This window comes from Cricetulus griseus (genome assembly GCF_003668045.3).
Source record: "Cricetulus griseus strain 17A/GY chromosome 1 unlocalized genomic scaffold, alternate assembly CriGri-PICRH-1.0 chr1_1, whole genome shotgun sequence".
Classification (NCBI taxonomy): Eukaryota; Metazoa; Chordata; class Mammalia; order Rodentia; family Cricetidae; genus Cricetulus; species Cricetulus griseus.
The window spans coordinates 211,048,792-211,067,034 of NW_023276807.1; the positions used below are offsets into that span (position 1 = coordinate 211,048,792).

General features: G+C 51.2%; 1 protein-coding gene across 1 annotated transcript; it reads left to right on the plus strand.

The window, feature by feature from the left end:
• Positions 1 to 2,040: 2,040 nt before the first annotated feature.
• Nynrin (NYN domain and retroviral integrase containing) lies at positions 2,041 to 17,768 on the plus strand. Its single transcript, XM_035453100.1, has 8 exons — positions 2,041 to 2,238; positions 8,992 to 9,647; positions 9,765 to 11,294; positions 11,703 to 11,833; positions 11,964 to 12,060; positions 13,474 to 13,575; positions 13,787 to 13,888; positions 14,906 to 17,768. The coding sequence occupies exons 1-8, from the start codon at positions 2,041 to 2,043 to the stop codon at positions 17,766 to 17,768; spliced, it is 5,679 nt and encodes a 1,892-aa protein (XP_035308991.1).
• Positions 17,769 to 18,243: the final 475 nt, after the last annotated feature.

An 18,243-nucleotide genomic window follows, 5' to 3' on the forward strand; every position in this document is an offset into this window, starting at 1 on the left:
GCTTGAAGTCCACAATCACTAGTGGAAGCTGGAAAGAATTTTAGCATCATTTATAGAAGGGAATGGGGAAAAGACTGTGGGGCTGTGACCTTGCTAAAGAAGGGAAACTGAGGCAACCTTCATCCCCTTCTGAGTCAGGGTCTCTTTCCTCATCCTCCTAAGTGCTGGGATTTCTGGTATGCACTGTCAAGCCTGCCTTTGATAAACAGAGCACAGTTGGAGGTAGGAAAGGCAGAGAGAAATGGCATTCACTTAGACAGCCTTTGACTTCAAAGCTTCCAAGGTGGGCAGGTCTGGGGAGTTGATTAGCCAGAACCCCACAGATCACCTTTTCCTTTTCTAGATTCCAACATAGGGATAAGAATTGAAGATGGGGCTTCACCATCCAGTCTAGACTGAAAGTAACCTGAATCTTTTTCTCTGTTTGGTCCCTTCTTTACATCATGTCCCTCCCCACTGGCCTGAGCACTGGTGAGCACACACACACACACACACACACACACACACACACACAGAGCATGCTCCTCCCCCACAGAGTATGCCCCTCCCCACTGGTCTGTGGGCACTGGCACATAAAGACACACCACTCCTACACACACACACATACACATACACACACACACACATCACTCCTTCACTCTCTCTCTCTCTCTCTCTCTCTCTCTCTCTCTCTCTCTCTCTCTCTCACACACACACACACACACACACACACCTGTAACACAAACGTCCCAGGAAAGGATTTAGTTAAAATCAGCTGCCCTTTGTTCCCCTGGGTCAGGCCATACTGTGTCTGTCAGAATGTGACTCTTGGTTTGTTTGGAAAGTAAGGCCCCCTTGAGGCCCCAAATGCAGACTCTGCCTTCACAGTGCCAGGCCACTTCGGGCTACCAGACTGCATAAAGTGTTCTTTGTAGGGAGGATGCTTCCTGGGCAGCCAGGGTTTTGAAGGTGTCCCCAGCCTAGGGCTTGTCTTGGACCACTGAAGCCAACCAGCTGGCTGTGGATAAGGGTGGAAGGTGACCCTACCTCCCACTGGCTCCTAGTGATCTGACTCACCCTTGTTGAAAAGGGGCTCTCACAAACAACTCAAACCTGAAAACTGTGACAGCTAACTCCCCTGCCCCTCCAGTCCTGGGGGCTTCCGCAGGGTCTGGGCTGCAGGCCAGTTCCAGACGGTCCCCAGACTTGAGTGGGGGGTGGGAGTCAGAGCTCTCACCCTTTACTTCCTGCTTGGTCTCCAGCCCAGAGTTTCTAGAGGCCCGAGCCTCTGCGGGCTCTCCACCCCACTGTCCTTTAACCCTTTGCTGCCACGGAAGAAAGTGGGTCAGACCCGGGCTCTGAAGGGAGGTGCAGACCACCAAGGAGTGGAGTGGTGTGTGTGTGTATGTGTGTGTGTGTGTGTGTGTGTGTGTGTGTGTGTGTGTGTGTGTGTGTGTGTAATGGTGTGTGTATGTGTGTGTGTGTGTGTGTGTGTGTGTAGAACCCTGATTGAAATCTCAAAACAGTGTCTCAGAGCCCAACTCTTTTTCCTCTCCCTTCCTTCCAGGAAAGGGGAATTGGAAGGAAATTAGCTTTGACCCCTGGACACAAAACTTGGGTGGAAGGCAGTTGCTTCCACGACCCTGCCCGGCCTTCTCTCTCCTCTCCTTCCCTCCTTGGTCTCCAGCGCCCCTTTAAGCAATCCAGCAGCCCAGGCAAGTTTATCCAGGGGGCCTGGCTGTGAGGTCGAGGGGGAAGGCGGGGTGGCGGGGAGGGCGGCGGGATCCCGCCCGGTCCCACCCCTAGTTTCAACCCCTAGCAGGAAGGGCTTGTCTCCTGAGCAGCGGCGGAAAGGGACCGAGCTGGGAGGGCGGGCGCGCAGCGCTGGCGGGTGGGTTGCAGAGCCCGCAGCAGGGAGGCGGTGGCGGGGGGCGCGCCGCAGGGGAAGGGAGGCGTGGCTTAGGCTGCGGGGCTTGGTGGCTGGGGGCCTCGGGGCTGAGGGTCTCGGCGTTGGGACCGGTGACACTTGTCTCACGCTTTCCAGGGGCAGGAGAGGCAGCCATGCTCTTATCTGGGGGTAGACCCCCAGCGCAGGAATGGTTCATGGTGCAGTCAAAATCGAAGCCTCGGGTGCACCGACAGCGGTTGCAAGTCCAGCGCATCTTCAGGGTCAAGGTGAACGCCTTCCAGAGCCGTCCCGACAACCCCTACTTCTGGCTGCAGCTGGAGGGGCCCCGGGAGAACACTGGTAAAGCCAAGGTAAACAGTTTCTCTTCACTCCCCACGTAGCCCTTCTATCAACCCTTCTCCCTCACTCCTGGGGGCTCAGTGGTCCTCAGAGGTATTCATCTTGGGTTCTGCTGCTTGGCTGGCAGGTACTGGGCCTCCCTCCCTTCAGATCTGCAGCTCCAGCTCGGTCTCTTTGCTTCATTCTTTCTCTTCTGCCCCACCCCTCTCTTGCAAGTCACTCAGCCTTTCTGGAGTCAGGTCTGTCCTTTCAAGTGTGCTGGGAGAACCTCTGCGGATCGATCCAGCGATCCAGCGAGCAGCAGGCTCTCCGTGAGCCCTCTTTGGCCAGGCCTCAGTGATCAGAACTCTGCTTTCCATCTTGGGATCAATTTAAGGGCCTGCATTTTTGTGGCCTCTGCAACATACGTCTTTGTTCTCACCAGGACTCTGGAAGGCCTCTGTCCTTTCTGTCTGCTTAAATCCTGGGCTGTGTCTCTGAGTACTAGGACTGGAGGAGGGCCCTAGAGACACTTCTAGAGCAGTGTGGCATTTTCTAGAAGAGGCACTGGAGCTCAGAGAGGGTGAGGGCCTGCCTGAGTCCTCAGAGTCAGGTAGGAGTAGGTTGGTGGAGGTTGGACTAGAACCCAGGACCCTGCCCCATATTCTTGCTGTTCTCAGCAACCACTCACAGGGGCTTAGGGTGGAATGCATCTGTTCTAGAAAGCACAGCCTTGGGATGCCAGGCAGTCTGGGAGGACCATAGACTTTGAGATGAAAGGACCTGCTGTGTGTAGCTGGGTATTGAACAGGCCAGGTCCCAGCTTGTTGCTCAACTTGGCTTCTCTCATAAGCTTCTTTGCCTGGGCTCCTCCCTCTGCCTTGATCACACCCAGGGTCCCCCACTCCCTCAGATTCCCTTATCTTTTCCGGTGGGAATGACCTAGGTTCCCTTCTCTCAGTCTTTGGCTGGGGCTTTATCCCTGTTAGAAAGGGCCTAGGTTGAGGAGGCCCAGAACACAGCCAGCAGGAGGACAGGGAGGCTGGGAAATGTCTCCCTTAGCACTTTCAGCAAGCTGCTGCATCAGCAGTTTTCTAGTTCAGACAGAGGTGCTGGGGGAGGGGAGAGGTGTCTGTCTAGAAAACAGATGTGCAGGAGCCTGTGAGTTTCAGAGGGTGGGGTAGGGTAACAAGAGGCTTTTGGGTTCCTTATGCCCTTAAAATTTCCATTATTGTAAAGTACCATAGCTCAGCCTTCATGGAGAACCAAGCAACTGTCCGACTACTTCCTTTCCAAAGACCTTGCCTTGTGATGGGGACTGAACCCAAAGTCTGTGTGTACCACACAGGCCCTTTGCCACTGAGCCACCTGAATAGCACTGTTTGGGACGCCCTACTTCGTGTTTCTTCTGTAAACTTCAGGTCAGCTTCTTCAAGCTTGTCAGCTCCGGCCTGCACTGCTGCCTCCTTGGGCCATAGGTTTTCAACCCCAAGGTTCTCAGTCCAAGCCCTGCTAAATCCAGTGGCTCTGTCAATTTTCCCTTGCATCCCTCATTGCCCTGCAGAGAGGCGGTGTTGACAATGGGAACACAGCTTGCAGAGATTCCTTTTATTTTTTATTTTTTATTTTTTTTGCGGGGGGTGGGGTGGGTGGGTGAGAGAGGTTCTCTTCTGTGTAGCTCTGGCTGTCCTAGAACTTACTCTGTAGACCAAGGTGGCCTCAAACTCAGAGATCTGCCTGCCTCTGCCTCCTAAGTGCTAGGATTAAAGGCATCCCCCCACCCCAGGTAGCGAGCTTGCAGGGATTCTGGGTAACTTCCTTGTACTGGTGGTGAACAGAAGGAAGACATTGGGGGGCAGGAGAATGTGGAATGTGGGGAGGATAAAGTTTTGCCCCAAGGGTTAGGATCTGGATTTGAAATGCTGTCGCCACATTATGGCCCAGATAGAGGAGCTGGTTCTTCGAAGAGGCCCAGGTCTAATAATTTATCTATCTTGAGCCTTTTCCCTCATTTGTGAAACAATGTAATAATACTCTTTTCACATAAGAGTTGTGAGGGCCATCTGAAATAATGCATGCTTAGATATTCTGGCAACGTGTAGAGAAGAACAAGGGGGCAGAAGTCAGGTATTGCTGTTAGTAAATAGCTTTATGGTGCATCATGTCTTTATCCCAGTGTTGGTGTCATGTAAAATGAGAGGCTTTTGGTTACCTGCTGTCTTTGTTAGGGTTTCTATTGCTGTGAAGAGGTATCCTTATAAAGGAAAATATTTAATAGGGCCTGGCTTACAATTCAGAGGGACAGGGAAACATGGCGGCATGCAGGCAGTGTTGTAATTTAAAAAGCAGTGCACACATGAGAGAAAGAGATGAGGAAGAGGCCATTCGACAGAGCTTGGGTGGAGGAGTTTTTTATTGGGGAAAAGAATGGGAAAAGGGGGAGGGGAGAGGAGAGACTGGCCTTAGGGGACAGAAGCAGCAGAAGAGAAGAGAGAGGCAGAGAGAGAGAGAGAGAGAGAGAGAGAGAGAGAGAGAGAGAGAGGTGTGCAGAGCCCTTTAAAAGGGAACGTAGTGAATGTGCACAGGCGGTGCTCTTAGTGTCTGCTGCTGAGGGTGTATCCTGTCAGAACTCCAAGGACAGGCCAGTACAGACTGAAAAGTAAGAGGCAGACATGGCCCTTGAGAGGTAACTGAGAGTTCTACATCTTGATCCGGAGGCAGTAGGAAAAGGACTGCCACACTAGGCCTAGCTTGAGCATATGAGACCTCAGAGCCTGCCTCCACAGTGACACGCTTCCTCCAACAAGATCATGCCTAGTTCAATAAGGCCACACTTTCTAATAGTGTCCCTCCCCATGGTTCAAACATTCAAACACACGAGTCCATGGGGGCCATACCTATTCAAACCACCACAGCTGCCATGTGAGCTTTTCCTAATGTGAGGAATGTCTTGTTTTTCATATGGATGTGGTGTGGATGGACTTTTGCATTTTGACAGTGTCCTTCCATATATAGGTCAACTGGTATAGAGGACTTGTGGAAATTAGAAGTTTGGGTAGAGATGGTGAGGGGACAGTGGGTCATTTGTTCTGGACTGAGTGGAAGAGGGGTCAAGAAAGATGCAGGCATTGGTGGCGCACACCTTTAATCCCAGCACTTGGGAGGCAGAGGCAAAGGCAAGCGAATCTCTGTGAGTTCTAGGCTAGCCTGGTCTATAGAGTGAGTTCCAAGACAGCTTCCAAAGCTACACAAAGAAACCCTGTCGTGAAAACCAAAACCAAAACAAAACAAAAACCCCAAACAAACAATCAAAAGGATCAGGCTCACTTAAAGAAGGGCCCCTGGTGGTTTTTTGGTTTTGGTTTTTCGAGACAGGGTTTCTCTGTGTATCCCCGGCTGTCCTGGAACTCACTTTGTAGACCAGGCTGGCCTCAAACTCACAGAGATCTGCCTGCCTCTGCCTCCCGAGTAGTGGGATTGCTGCCTGCCTTGTAAATGCTGGGATAGAAGGCGTGCATCACTATACCCTTCTAACTCTGGCTTTTTGCCTGACTATCTTTCAACTCTTTTTTTTGTGTGTGTGTGTGTGTGTGTGTGTGTGTGTGTGTGTGTGTGTGTGTGTGTGTGTGTGTCATTGCTGTGGTTACATTTAAATGTCTAAGAGTTATGTGTTCTATTTTTGCATGAAACAGCATGAAAACTAAAACGAGAAACTAACCGGGCATTGGTGTCACACACAGAGGCAGAGGCAGAGGCAGGCGCATCTCTGCGAGTTCCAGGATAGGCTCCAAAACTACACAGAGAAACCCTGTCTCGAAAAACCAAAATAAATAAATAAAAACCTAAAAACTAGAAAATTTCATACTAAAAATGGTGTCCTATTTACTTTGTGCCATATTGTTTAATATGTTTCTGAGAAGAGTAATGACAGCCTTTTGGAGGTAGGGAAGTCAGTCTGTCTGTCTGTCTGTCTGTCTGTCTGTCTGTCTGTCTCTGTGTTGGGAGTATTAGGTTTTCAGATTGATCTCCTTCTGTAAGAACTCAACCTGTTTTCCTCTTTCCCTTCACTCCTTTAATTCAAAGCTTCCTGGTTCTGTCCTTTTTCTTGGCCTTTTTAGTATTTTTTTCGTGTAAATTGGGGTGGCACTTGAAAGCAGATAATAAACACTGGCTTATAAGAAGAAAGGAGAGCCAGGCGGTGGTGATGCACACCTTTAATCCCAGTACTTGGGAGGCTGGGGCAGGCAGATCTGTGAGTTTGAGGCCAGCCTGGTCTACAGAGTGGGTTCCAGGACAGGCTCCAAGAAACCCTTTCTCAAGGGAAAAAAAAAGAAGGATCCTGTGAAGTCATAAGTACCTAGACACTCATAGACTGATAAGATATTATTTGGTGTTAATGTTTTTATTTAACTTCAAAGTGACAAAGGATCTGTGGAACATTAGGCAATAGATTTTTACAAATAATATCACTCTTTTTTGATGTTTTTTCTATTTTTCTGTGTCATTTATCTATAGATTGTTCAAATCATTTTCTGGACTGTAAATGTCTACTGTTTTCTTAGCTGTTTTTGCTTTTCTGTAAATGTCTACTGCTTTCTTAGCTGTTTTTGCTTTTTCAGTGTAGATAACATCATGGGTAAATGAGATGCTAGACTTCGGGGTGACTGTGCTGGATATCCCTGCCTGTTAGTAAGCTTGAACATGTAACCTTCCTTTCTCATTGAAAAGGAAGATAATGGAGATTTCCTTAATAGGACTGAGAGAGGAATATATCATACCATCTATGTGCCTGATGCATAAAGAGGTCTACATAAATATTAGTTCATATTTAGTATTTTAAAAATGACACTAATTGCTATACCTTTCATAGAGTGGTAAACTATTGAAGGAACAGTAACTATTTTAAGCTGTGTGTGTGCGTGAGAGAGAGAGAGAGAGAGAGAGAGAGAGAGTATTGTGTGAGTGTGAGAGAGTGTATGTGTGTGAGAGAGTGTGAGTGTATATGTGTCTGAGAGAGAGAGAGAGAGAGAGAGAGAGAGAGAGAGAGAGAGAGAATGAGTGTATGTGTGTATGTGTGAGTGTGAGTGTGGCAGTGCCCTCAGAGGCTAGAAGAAGGTGTCAGATCCCCTAGAGCTGGAGTTACAGGCAGTTGTGAGATGTCAGATGTGGGTGCTTGGAATTGAATTTGGGTCCTCTGGAAGAGCAGCAAGCACCCTTGGCCGTTGAGCCAACTCTCCAGCCCATTCCACCTTCCTACCTTTTGACCTAGCATTTTTCACTACACGTGGGACTCACTGACTGACTAGACAGGTGAGCCTCTAGGATCCTTTATAACCCAAGGAGCTGAAGATCTGAGCTCAGGGTTTCACGTTTGTGCAATAAGCATTTTACCCACAGATATCCCCAACCCCATTTAAAGAAACCATGCACGACTTTCTTCTTTAGCTTGCCTCTTTGACTTTACATATTGGTTTTGTGTAGTTGGGATATGGGGTGCATGGGCTGGGAAACATTTGTTAAGGTGAGAGGGTGAGAGTTATCTGCACATTTTCTCTTGCTTGGTAGTGGGACCAGATGAGGTTTGGGAGGCAGAGTTTGGGGTGTCCATCAGATTTTGTTGAAAGAAGTTATACCTGGGAAGGAGGTAAACACAAGATAAGCAGGGAAAAATGTAGTGAGCAAAGGTGCTAGTGTGGTCTTCAAATGGCAGCTGGAGGTGTTAAAAAGTGTGTGTGGGGGGGGGAGTGGGCATTTGTCACCGAATGGAACTGTCAGGGAAGGCAGGAAGAGGGGTGACTGTTAAGGACATGGATGTCATGACAGCAAATTCAGTCCTCTTGGGCCAGTGCTTTAAGAGACTGCTTAGGAGCTTTTGAAGGTCCTGGGTAGGCAGATGAAGCCAGCTGCTTGCTCTCCCTGCAAACACAAGGGCTGGTCAGCTAGAGAACTCGAGGCTTTCATTCTGGTTAGACAAAATGAGGATCTGTGGGACATTCCTCTGGACACTGGCCCAGGAACTTTATCTCCACCACTGGATGACAGTTACCATGGTTACTGGTACAGGTTGTGCCCGAGAGCTTCTGGAAGGGGATTAAACCAGAATTCTAAAGGATTACCTGGAAGTCACTGTGTTGTCAGCCAGAGGAGGTGCAGAGAGCTCTGGTTTTAGTCAGGTAGACATAGGCTGTGATCTGGGGCAGACACGGTTGAGTTGTGTGTACTTGGGCCAGCTCTTAGGAGATGAGAAAATGGGAGCAGGCTGTGCCAGTCTTCATCCTAAATAAGCTAAGCTCACTTAGCTCACCAAAGCTTCCAGGAGACTGATGGGGTAGGAATGGGTGGGAGACACTGTTGAGAGGAGGGAATTAATAACTTGCCCCAAGCTGCTCACGTTCTCAGCACATGAGAATACTTAATAGTGTGTAGCTCCCTCCCCCAGGTGCCAACAGTTCTACAGTGCCAAGGGGGCCTGGACCCAAGCATATCTAGCTTAACTTGCCACGCTGCAGGTGAAGAGGCTGAGGGTCCTGAGAAGCTGACGCATTTCCTGCAATCCTTACTCTTCCGCATAAGGCCATTAGAACTAGTGTGAGGTCTCTTGACACCAAACTCTTTCTGTCATCATTCCCTGGAAAGAGGAGGTGGAGGGGGAGGGGGGGTCAGCAGGTGGTGGTGTCAGCTGTGGGAGGGCTTAAGCTTAGCAAGGGGGTGGCCTTTGAGGTGCAGAGGACAGACTAGGGTTAGCACTCACAGGCCGGCTCCCTTTGTTTCTCCCTTCTGTCCAGGAATATCTGAAGGGTCTGTGCAGCCCAGAACTGTGGAAGGAGGTTCGCTATCCACCAGTCCTGCACTGCGCCTTCCTCGGGGCACAAGGCTTATTTCTGGATTGCCTCTGCTGGAGTACTCTGGCTTACCTGGTGCCTGGTCCCCCAGGCTCCTTGATGGTGGGTGGGCTGACTGAATCTTTCACCATGACACAGAACTGGCTGGAGGAGTTGGTGGCACGGCTGCGCTGGGGCCCTGCCCCTATGACCACTCCCCGGGGGATTTGGGAGACAGAGGTGACCCGGGCTTTTGGGGCCCTGGTGTGGATCCGTGGTGACCAGTATGCAAGAGACCTGCTGCAGCTTCCCCCAGCAGTCCAGGAGCTGCTCCTCAGCCTCGTGCGGGATGCTGCTGGCAAAGAAGACATCGTTGATTGGCTTGGCCACTTTGGCATCTCTAGTGTCTGCTCCAACCCAGAGGTCCTGATCTGCCCTTCCCAGCAGCAGAAGGAAGGCTCATCCCTGGTGACCGTAGGAGAGAGCCCTGGACCCTTCCTAGAGATAGGAACCTGGAATCAGGCTTCAGAAAATTCAAAGGGATCAACAGGCTTGGGAGCAGCTGGATCCCTGATGCCAGCCCAGAGCACTCAGCGGGAGAGAGCGTGCCAGCTAGTGCAGTAAGTACTAGAGAATGGGTCTTCTCCACCCCTATCCAGGCTCATGATCCCAAGGAAATGGTAATTTGGGACCAAAGTGCCTTTCTCACCTTTTCAACAAACTTGGGCCTTTTCCAGGATCCGTTCCAACAAGCAAGGTGATGCGAACAGTGCTCGAGAGGAAGGAGCCATTGTGCAAGCCATCAGCAGCCAGGACTCTGCAAATCATACACAAGCGCTCCTGCAGCAAAGGCAGGTACAGAGGATGGAAAACAGAATGTCATTGCAGTCACCGGTGTCAGCTCTGAGTGTATGGGCCCCAGGGCCAGCCTTTGGGCCCTTGTGGCCAGGTACTATTGCTGCAACATTCTGGAAGATCAATGAACTGCAATCTCTTCACTTGGCCTGGCTCCTATCCCAGGCTTGCTTCAATTTCCCCTTCTGGCAGAGACCCGGGGTCCCCATTCAACTGAAGCTGCCAGGCCAGACTCCTTTGCCCTTAAACCTGGAGTGGAAGCCGAAAGAACTGGCTCCTCTGCCCAGTGCAGAAAACCAGGCTTGTAGACCAGATGGGGAACCAGGAAGGGAGACAGCCCTAGAGCATAGTCCGAAGCCAGAGATGCCCACAGAAGTCACTAGTTTATCAGTGGTGCCAGGGGATTGTGTTATCAAAGAGATGGTTAGTTCAGGACCCCCACAAGTAGGGCCATCTTTGACATCTATACCCCAAGCTAGAGTTGAGCGGAAAGATGAAAGCAGTGCATTGTCAGATGGTAAAGGCCTGGAAAAGTTATCCTCTTCAGTACTGCCCACAGAGCAAAGGGGACCCACAGCTCAAGAGAAGCCAGTGGCTCAAGCAGAGATGACAGATCAGTCTGTACCCAAGGCTCCAACACTGTCTGAAACTCTTGAAATGCCCACAGCTATAGCAGCGTCCAAAGTTGAACACCCACCCATCGAGGAAGGGCTGCCTGCAGCTCCCAAAGTGCCTCCAGCCATAGAGAGGTCTGCAGTGTGCACAGAGCCTGCAGCTCCCAAAGTGCCTCCAGCTCCATCAAAGCCAGCAGCTCCTGTGGTACCCACAGCCCCCAAAGCAGCTGCGGGTCAACAAGCAGCTCCCGTGGTATCCACAACTCCCAAAACTCCTACAGCGCAGAAAATGCCTTCAGTAAAAACACCTGTGGGCCCAACCCCCAAAGTTCAGACTGGGAATGCCACTAAAGCGGGGTCTGCAACTCCCAAAACACCTTCGACCACTAAAGCACCTGCAACTTCGAAAGCCTCCAGAGCATCTACAACATCTGCAGCCCAGGGGCCTATGGCTGCAGGCCAAACCTCAGATGTAGCCAAACCCTTGAGTGAGGTTCAGGCTTCAAAGAGTAGAGCTGCCGGGCCGAAGGGCCAGGGGAAGGCTGGCAGGCAGGGTCTCCAGGCCAGTAGCACCTTGGCCTCCAGAAATAAGCATCCGTTCCTGAGGGAAGGACTTCTTGGGGCTTGGGAGGGGGCCCAGAGGCCGTCATCTCACCACCCACAGGCCAATAACACAGTGACCAGCTTCCAGAGGTACCACGAGGCTTTGAACACACCCTTCGAGTTGAACTTGTCTGGGGAGCCTGGGAATCCAGGGCTTCGGAGAGTGGTCATTGACGGCAGCAGTGTGGCCATGGTGTGAGTAGCCGTGGGCTGGGTGTGCTGGGGAGCTGGGCAGGTGTTCCTTCCTGACCTTAAGTGGGTAACAAAAGGTGAGGGATGTGGCACATAGTGAATGGCTACTGCATGGCAAGTAGTGCGCACAGTGGGGCTGCAGGCCAGGTGTGGTGGCGCATCCACATGTAAATCCCAGCATGCAGGAGGCAGAGGCAGGAAGATTTCTTTGAGTTCAAGACCAGCCTGGTATACATAGTAAACTCCATCTAGGACAGCTAGGACTTCATAGAGGGACCGTGTCTTAGAGAGGGAAGGGGCGCGGTAGGGAGAGGTCATCTGGAGACATGACCTGCTTGGGCCTCAGGGCAAGGCATGAGTGGTAATGCAGGGCCTTCTGGGAGTGGTTCCCTCACTTCCACCATCCCACAGACATGGCCTCCAGCACTTCTTCTCTTGCCGAGGCATCGCCATGGCAGTGCAGTATTTCTGGAATCGAGGACACCGAGAGGTCACTGTGTTTGTACCCACCTGGCAACTGAAGAAGAACCGGAGGGTGAGAGGTGAGACGCCCAGTGCTGCCCAGCCCCTCCAGGACTCTTCCCCCCTTGACTTTCTGCCCCCTGCTTCCACCACCCACCATGGCCTTTCCCGCGTAGCCCCTCCACTGTCTCTTTTTTCTGTCACCCTCAGAGAGCCACTTTCTGACGCAGCTTCACTCACTCAAGATGCTTTCAATCACTCCATCCCAGCTGGAAAATGGCAAGAAGATCACCACCTACGATTACAGGTGTGCCATTCCCCAGGTCCCTCTGCGGGGCTCCGGGTGGTCTCGGGTGGTGTCCCATCTCTTCTCAGGGAGAAATGGAGACAAATGCCAGGTCTGAAAGGAGGTGTTGGGACACAAATGAGATGGCTGAAGGTTGGCTCCTCCCAAGCACAAGGTTGCTGAGGGCTTTGGAACTCTGGTGCTTCCCTAAGTTATTCCTCCTCTATGGCCTACGGGTCCAGGCTCACTGCATTGGACAGAATGTGCCTCCTCCTTCAAAGAAGTGGCAGAGGTACTCTAGGCTTTCAGTGCCAGCTTGGGTTAAAGCTCATATCTCAAGGAATGTCCTCAATCTTTCTTCACCAAGCTCAGATGCTGGGAGGAGGTGGATGTGACTGACTGTAGGTGGATCCTGGGATGAGGGTCTAGAAATGGAGTTAGATGGACCTGGTTCGCCTAAACATTGACGCCCTCTCAGCACTCACTGTCTAGCATGGCTATAGAAATAGTATTCCTAGGGCACTCTGTGACCTGTGCCTGTACTAGGGCAGGGAAGGAAGGCCCTGCCATTGTCCTTGCCTTCACTTGGGCACCTTGCATGCTAGGTAGGGAGAGGTTCTGTTTCTTTCCTGTGTTCCCTGCAATCCACTCAGCCTTCAAGGCTGTGAAGAGCTGGGAAGGGCCACTCCTGCATCCCAAGCTTCCAGAGCTGACTCTTGCTCAGTTTGTTAAATCATCTAAATCCAGCCAGGCAAGGAAGGGTTTAAGGGAAGATGGCGTTTCTGTAGAAGGGCCCTCTGCTGGGCAATTGGGGAACAGCATGTGAAAATCCCAGGGACCGCAGAGAAGTAGGTAGGTGGCTTTTTCCTGGTCACAGCCCTCCTCAGAAGGAAAGAGATCTTCAGGAAGATGGATTTGTCTAGTAAGCCATGTGATTTTATGTGTTGGTATGTACATGGTAATATGTGGTATGTATGTGTTAGTATATATGGCATGAATGTGAGTATTTTGCCTTGATGAAAAATATTGTGTGCTGTGTGCTAGGCACTGAGTTAGACACTTACGCATTGCCTTGGTTTAATTATTACAGCAGTACTGGGTGAGTATTTTATCTACATTTTACAGGTGAAAAAATGGGAGCAGAAAATACCCATGTGTGAATAGAAGGATGGGGTCTGTGTCACACGAGCCTGCGTGTATGAGAGGGATGTAAGCTTGTATATACGCTTGGAAGTCTATGCAACCAAGTACACCTTCTGGGGCATGTTGGGATCCCAGATGGCCACATGGAAGAGAGGATATGCTCTGGAGCCTTGCCTTGATTACAGAGGGCAGAGTTTTTGTCTGACCCACTGGGGAGCTCTAGTTCATTTTCCAGAGGGTCCAGAAAGTGAGAGGGTTACTATGTGGTTAGTAATTTCCTTTTCCCTGCAGGTTCATGGTAAAGCTGGCAGAGGAGACAGATGGAATCATTGTCACCAATGAGCAGATTCACATCCTAATGAATAATTCCAAGAAACTGATGGTCAGAGATCGGTGAGACATTCCTTGGGACCTGAGCCCCTTTTCCCCACTGATGTCCAGCAGCTTGTGGCAGAAAAAGATGTTGGGGCAGGACAAGGAGTCTTAGAGTAGGGCTCTCCAGTACTTGCTGGTAAATGGGGCATCTCAGCCTCTGTGGAGGCAACAGAGTGTGGCTGAATGTTGGGTTCACCGATGTTCTTGCCTCTTTCTCTTGTGGGTCCAGCCTGCTGCCCTTCACTTTCGCCGGAAATCTCTTCATGGTACCAGATGACCCCCTGGGCCGTGATGGCCCCACCTTGGATGAATTTCTGAAGAAGCCAAACAGGTAATTTGTCAGGCCATCTCTATCTCCCAGACATTCCTGGACTGACCACAAAACGCCTCTTAGTACTAGTCAACATTTATATAGCTCTTAATAGTAAGTGTAGTGGTTTGAGCGTATCCACCACATTTTGGTGCTTCTTCCACTCTTTATGTTATGCTTTTAACACTTCACACACACCTTTTCATGTACCTTTCCGCAACTGGCATTCGTTCTTAATCTTTTCTTGCTGTCTTCGGACTTACGCCATATAAGTTCATGTAGTACCGTGTAGCATTCTGTTCTGTGCAGAAGACTCTATGGTCTACCTAAGGCCATTTGACCGTTTTTGCTTTATGCTGCTGGTGTTGGGTGACAGCAAGCAGCCTTGTTTTTCTTTCATTGTGCCCAAGAGAGCTGTGTGTACATATTGCTGTCATGTTAATTATCTCCTTTGATCCTTTGCTATTTGAGTTAGATGTAAATGATCATATTCCTCATTTTACAGGCAAGGAATCTGAGGCTCAAGTGACCTTTTCAAGGTCATTTTGGCAGAACTAGCTTGTAGCAACTCTGAGCCTCTGGTTTCTATGTGCTTTGAGCCACATTTGCTGCTCCCCCCCCCCCTCGCCCAGTGTTCTGGGAACTTCAGGGGAACTTGGTTGGGACTTGTGAACAGGGCATTGCTTCCTAGGCCACCTCTCTCCACACGCACACACCCGCACACCAACCCCGATTTCATCAGTTTGTGGAAATGAAGCTGGGGTTTCTCTATTGTGTGCTAGGCTTCCCCTCCAGTGTTGAGCTCCCCCTGGAATGTTCATCCTGGGGTAAGAGTGGAAGCTGCGAATCCTTGTTGAAGTTGTAGAATATGCAAGCTGGAGAGCAAGTATTTATGGGCTGGCTCCTGACTGACCCATGCATGAGGACTCTTAGGAATGACATGGGGTTCTGTGGGGTGACCATACATGTGGCTTTCCCCATGGATAATCTGTGGGTTGGGGCTTCCCCCTCTCCTTCTTCTACTTGTTTTGGTAATAGGTTGGACATGGACATTGGCAATTTCTTGAAGGTGTGGAAGACCCTTCCTCCCAGCTCGGCCAGCATCTCTGAGTTGAGTGACGATGCTGATCCCGAGCCTTTGGTGGCTCCACAGAATGTCAAAGAGGTCAGGGAGACGAGGGAGGAGATCCCGGAAGAGGAGCTGATGCAGGGGCCAGGAGCACCAGAGCCCGATGAGCAAGATGACCACGACTCTTCCCTCGTGTCAGTGTTTGGAGCCGAATGCCCTCCCTTTTCTGAGGAAATCCTCTGGTGTCTCAGCCTTCATGACCCTTCTGAGGGAGCTTTAGACATTGACCTCCTGCCAGTAGTGTCCTCCCCCTACGTGGATGCTCCCTGGGATGGAAAGGCTCCCTGTCAACAGGTTCTTGCCCAGCTTGCTCAGCTCACTATCCCTAGCAACTTCACTGCGCTGTCTTTTTTTATGGGCTTTATGGATTCCCACAGGGATGTTATTCCGGACTATGAAGTCCTCATGGGCCCCCTGCACAGCCTCCTCAAGCAGAAGCCAGACTGGCAGTGGAACCAGGAGCATGAGAAGGCCTTCCTGGCCCTGAAACGAGCCCTTGTGTCTGCCCTCTGCCTGTCAACCCCCAACTCCCATCTGCCCTTCTACCTGGAAGTGACCGTCAGCCAAGTGTCACTGACGGCCATCCTGCAGCAGGAACACTCAGGAAGAAAGCACCCCATTGCCTATACCTCGAAACCTCTCCTCCCTGATGAGGACAGTGAGGGCCCTCAGTCAGGCGGGGACAGCCCCTATGCTGTGGCTTGGGCCCTCAAGCATTTTTCCCGATACATTGGAGACAACCCAGTGGTTCTACGTCTCTCCTATGCCTCCCGTACCACTGTGGACAATGAGACATGGGAAAGCCATAGGGTTTCCAAAGCGTGGCTGATTCGATGGTCTCTCTTGGTGCAGGACAAAGGCAAGAGGGATTTGGAATTGACCCTTCTCCGGGGCCTGCTGGGGGAAAACCAGTTGCTGACACCTGCTTCCTCCATGCCTCGAGTCTTCCAGCTTCTGCCCCCTTCTACTGACCTGTCTACTTTTATCTGCATCCACATTTCTGGCTATTGCTTCTACCGTGACGACGAGCTGTGTGCTGGCTTTGGTCTCTACATCTTGTCTCCCACCAGCCCCCCAGTCTCCCTTGCTTTTTCCTGTTCCCCTTATACACCCACCTATGCCCACCTGGCAGCTGTGGCCTGTGGCCTAGAGCGCTTTGGCCAGTCCCGTCTCCCAGTGGTTTTCCTCACTCACTGTAACTGGATCTTCACCGTCCTCTGGGAACTCCTGCCACTCTGGAAAGCCCGGGGCTTCCTCTCATCTGACGGGGCTGCCCTACCTCATCCAAGCTTGCTCTCCTATATTATGTCTCTCACTTCTGGCTTCTCATCCCTTCCCTTTATCTACAGAACCTCTTATCGGGGATCTCTATTTGCTGTGACAGTGGATAATTTGGCCAAGCAGGGTGCCCAAGGAGGCGGGCAGTGGTGGGATTTGCCAAAGGATGTGCCAGTGCCAATGGTGACTCCCCATACTAAAGGCAGGAAGCCCGACTTGCTGGCCTTACAGCTGAGTGACAGCACTTTGGCTGATATCATTGCCAAGCTGCAGGCAGGGCAGAGATTGTCTGGGCCCTCCCCTTTCAGTTCTGCCTTTAATTCACTCAGCCTTGACAAAGACAGTGGCCTGCTTATGTTCAAGGGGGAAAAACATCCCAGGGTCTGGGTAGTCCCAAGGCAACTTCGGAGGGATCTGATTTTTTCTGTGCATGACATCCCCTTGGGGGGACACCAGAGGCCAGAGGAGACCTATAAGAAGTTGAGGTTGCTGGGATGGTGGCCTGGGATGCAGGAACATGTGAAAGATTACTGCAGGAGCTGTTTGTTTTGCATTCCCCAGAATCTCACAGAGGGTGAGTTCAAAGTTATTGAGTCCCCATGGCCTCTCAGGTCAACTGCTCCCTGGTCAAGCCTGCAGATCGAGGTGGTAGGTCCAGTCACTGCAAGCGAGGAAGGTCATAAGTATGTGCTCATCGTGGCAGATGCCAACACCCGGTGGGTGGAGGCATTCCCTCTGAAACCCTATACGCACATGGCTGTGGCCCAGGTGTTACTGCAGCATGTGTTTGCAAGATGGGGTGTTCCCATGAGGCTGGAGGCAGCCCAAGGCCCCCAGTTTGCCCGGCATGTCCTGGTGAGCTGTGGGCTGGCCCTAGGAGCCCAGGTGACCACGCTGAGTAGGGCCCTCCAGTTCCCTTGTTTGATGAGTTCAGAGGCCTACTGGGAATTCAAGAGGGCCTTAAAGGAGTTCATCTTCCTGTACGGCAAGAAGTGGGCAGCCTCCCTTCCCTTGCTGCACCTGGCTTTTAGGGCCTCCACCACGGAGGCCACCCCATACCAGGTCCTGACTGGGGGTGAGATGAGGCTGATGGAGCCCTTGTGGTGGGAGATGAGCACTGCAAACATTGAGGGGCTCAAGATGGATGCTTTCTCGCTGCAGCTGATGCGGGAGCTGTTAGACGTCCACTGGAGGGTGGCAGAAAAGGCGAGCGAGAAAGCTGACAATAGAAGGCTGAAGAGGGAGATGCAGGAGAAGGAGTGGACTGTGGGTGACCAGGTCCTTTTGTTGTCTCTCCCCAGGAACGGCAGCAGTGCCAAATGGGTGGGTCCCTTCTACATCGGAGACCGGTTGAGCCTATCACTCTATAGGGTGTGGGGTTTTCCGACCCCAGAGAAGCTGGGCTGTGTCTATCCTAGCAGTCTAATGAAGGCCTTTGCCAATGGTAGCACACCTCTGTCCCTTAGTGTGTCTCTCAGTGACTTGGAGCTGTGACTTAGAGCAGTTGGAGAGCTCCCCACTCCAGGAGTCCTGGGTTTCCGCTGCTAAGCCTCCTTCTGCTCTAAGAAATGCTCTCAGCTCTTTGGGGCCCTCAGTTGTGCCTTTTGTGGAGAAGTTGCTTCATAAAGCTTTGATGAATTGCCTTGACCTAGGGCTGAATGTCCCTATGGAAGCATGCCCAGCTTAGGGTTTTTGGAGACCTTGCCAAAGGTTGGCATATGTGGGCTCTGGCTGTTTTACACTTCGGAGTAGGAAGTCTGCTCACTAAAGTAGGCCAGGCTCACAGTCTTCCCCCAAGTGCCATTTTTGTTGCTTCATACATATGCAGGGGTATATTGGTGTGTGTACCCCTCCCCCCAATATCTTAAGCCTAGTATATTTAATAGTGTGGATCTGAACTGTACAGTGGGTACTACCCCTCGCTGTCACGTGAGTGCCTCCCCTTACACTGTGGGTTTGGCAAGCCTTT

Excerpts from the sequence above, each read along its gene's own strand:
- Nynrin (XM_035453100.1), top strand. The coding sequence starts at position 2,041 with ATGCTCTTATCTGGGGGTAGACCCCCAGCGCAGGAATGGTTCATGGTG. Across the intron at positions 12,061-13,473 it reads ATCACCACCTACGATTACAG|GTTCATGGTAAAGCTGGCAG; the intron begins GTGTGCCATTCC and ends TTTTCCCTGCAG. Across the intron at positions 13,576-13,786 it reads AAACTGATGGTCAGAGATCG|CCTGCTGCCCTTCACTTTCG; the intron begins GTGAGACATTCC and ends TTGTGGGTCCAG.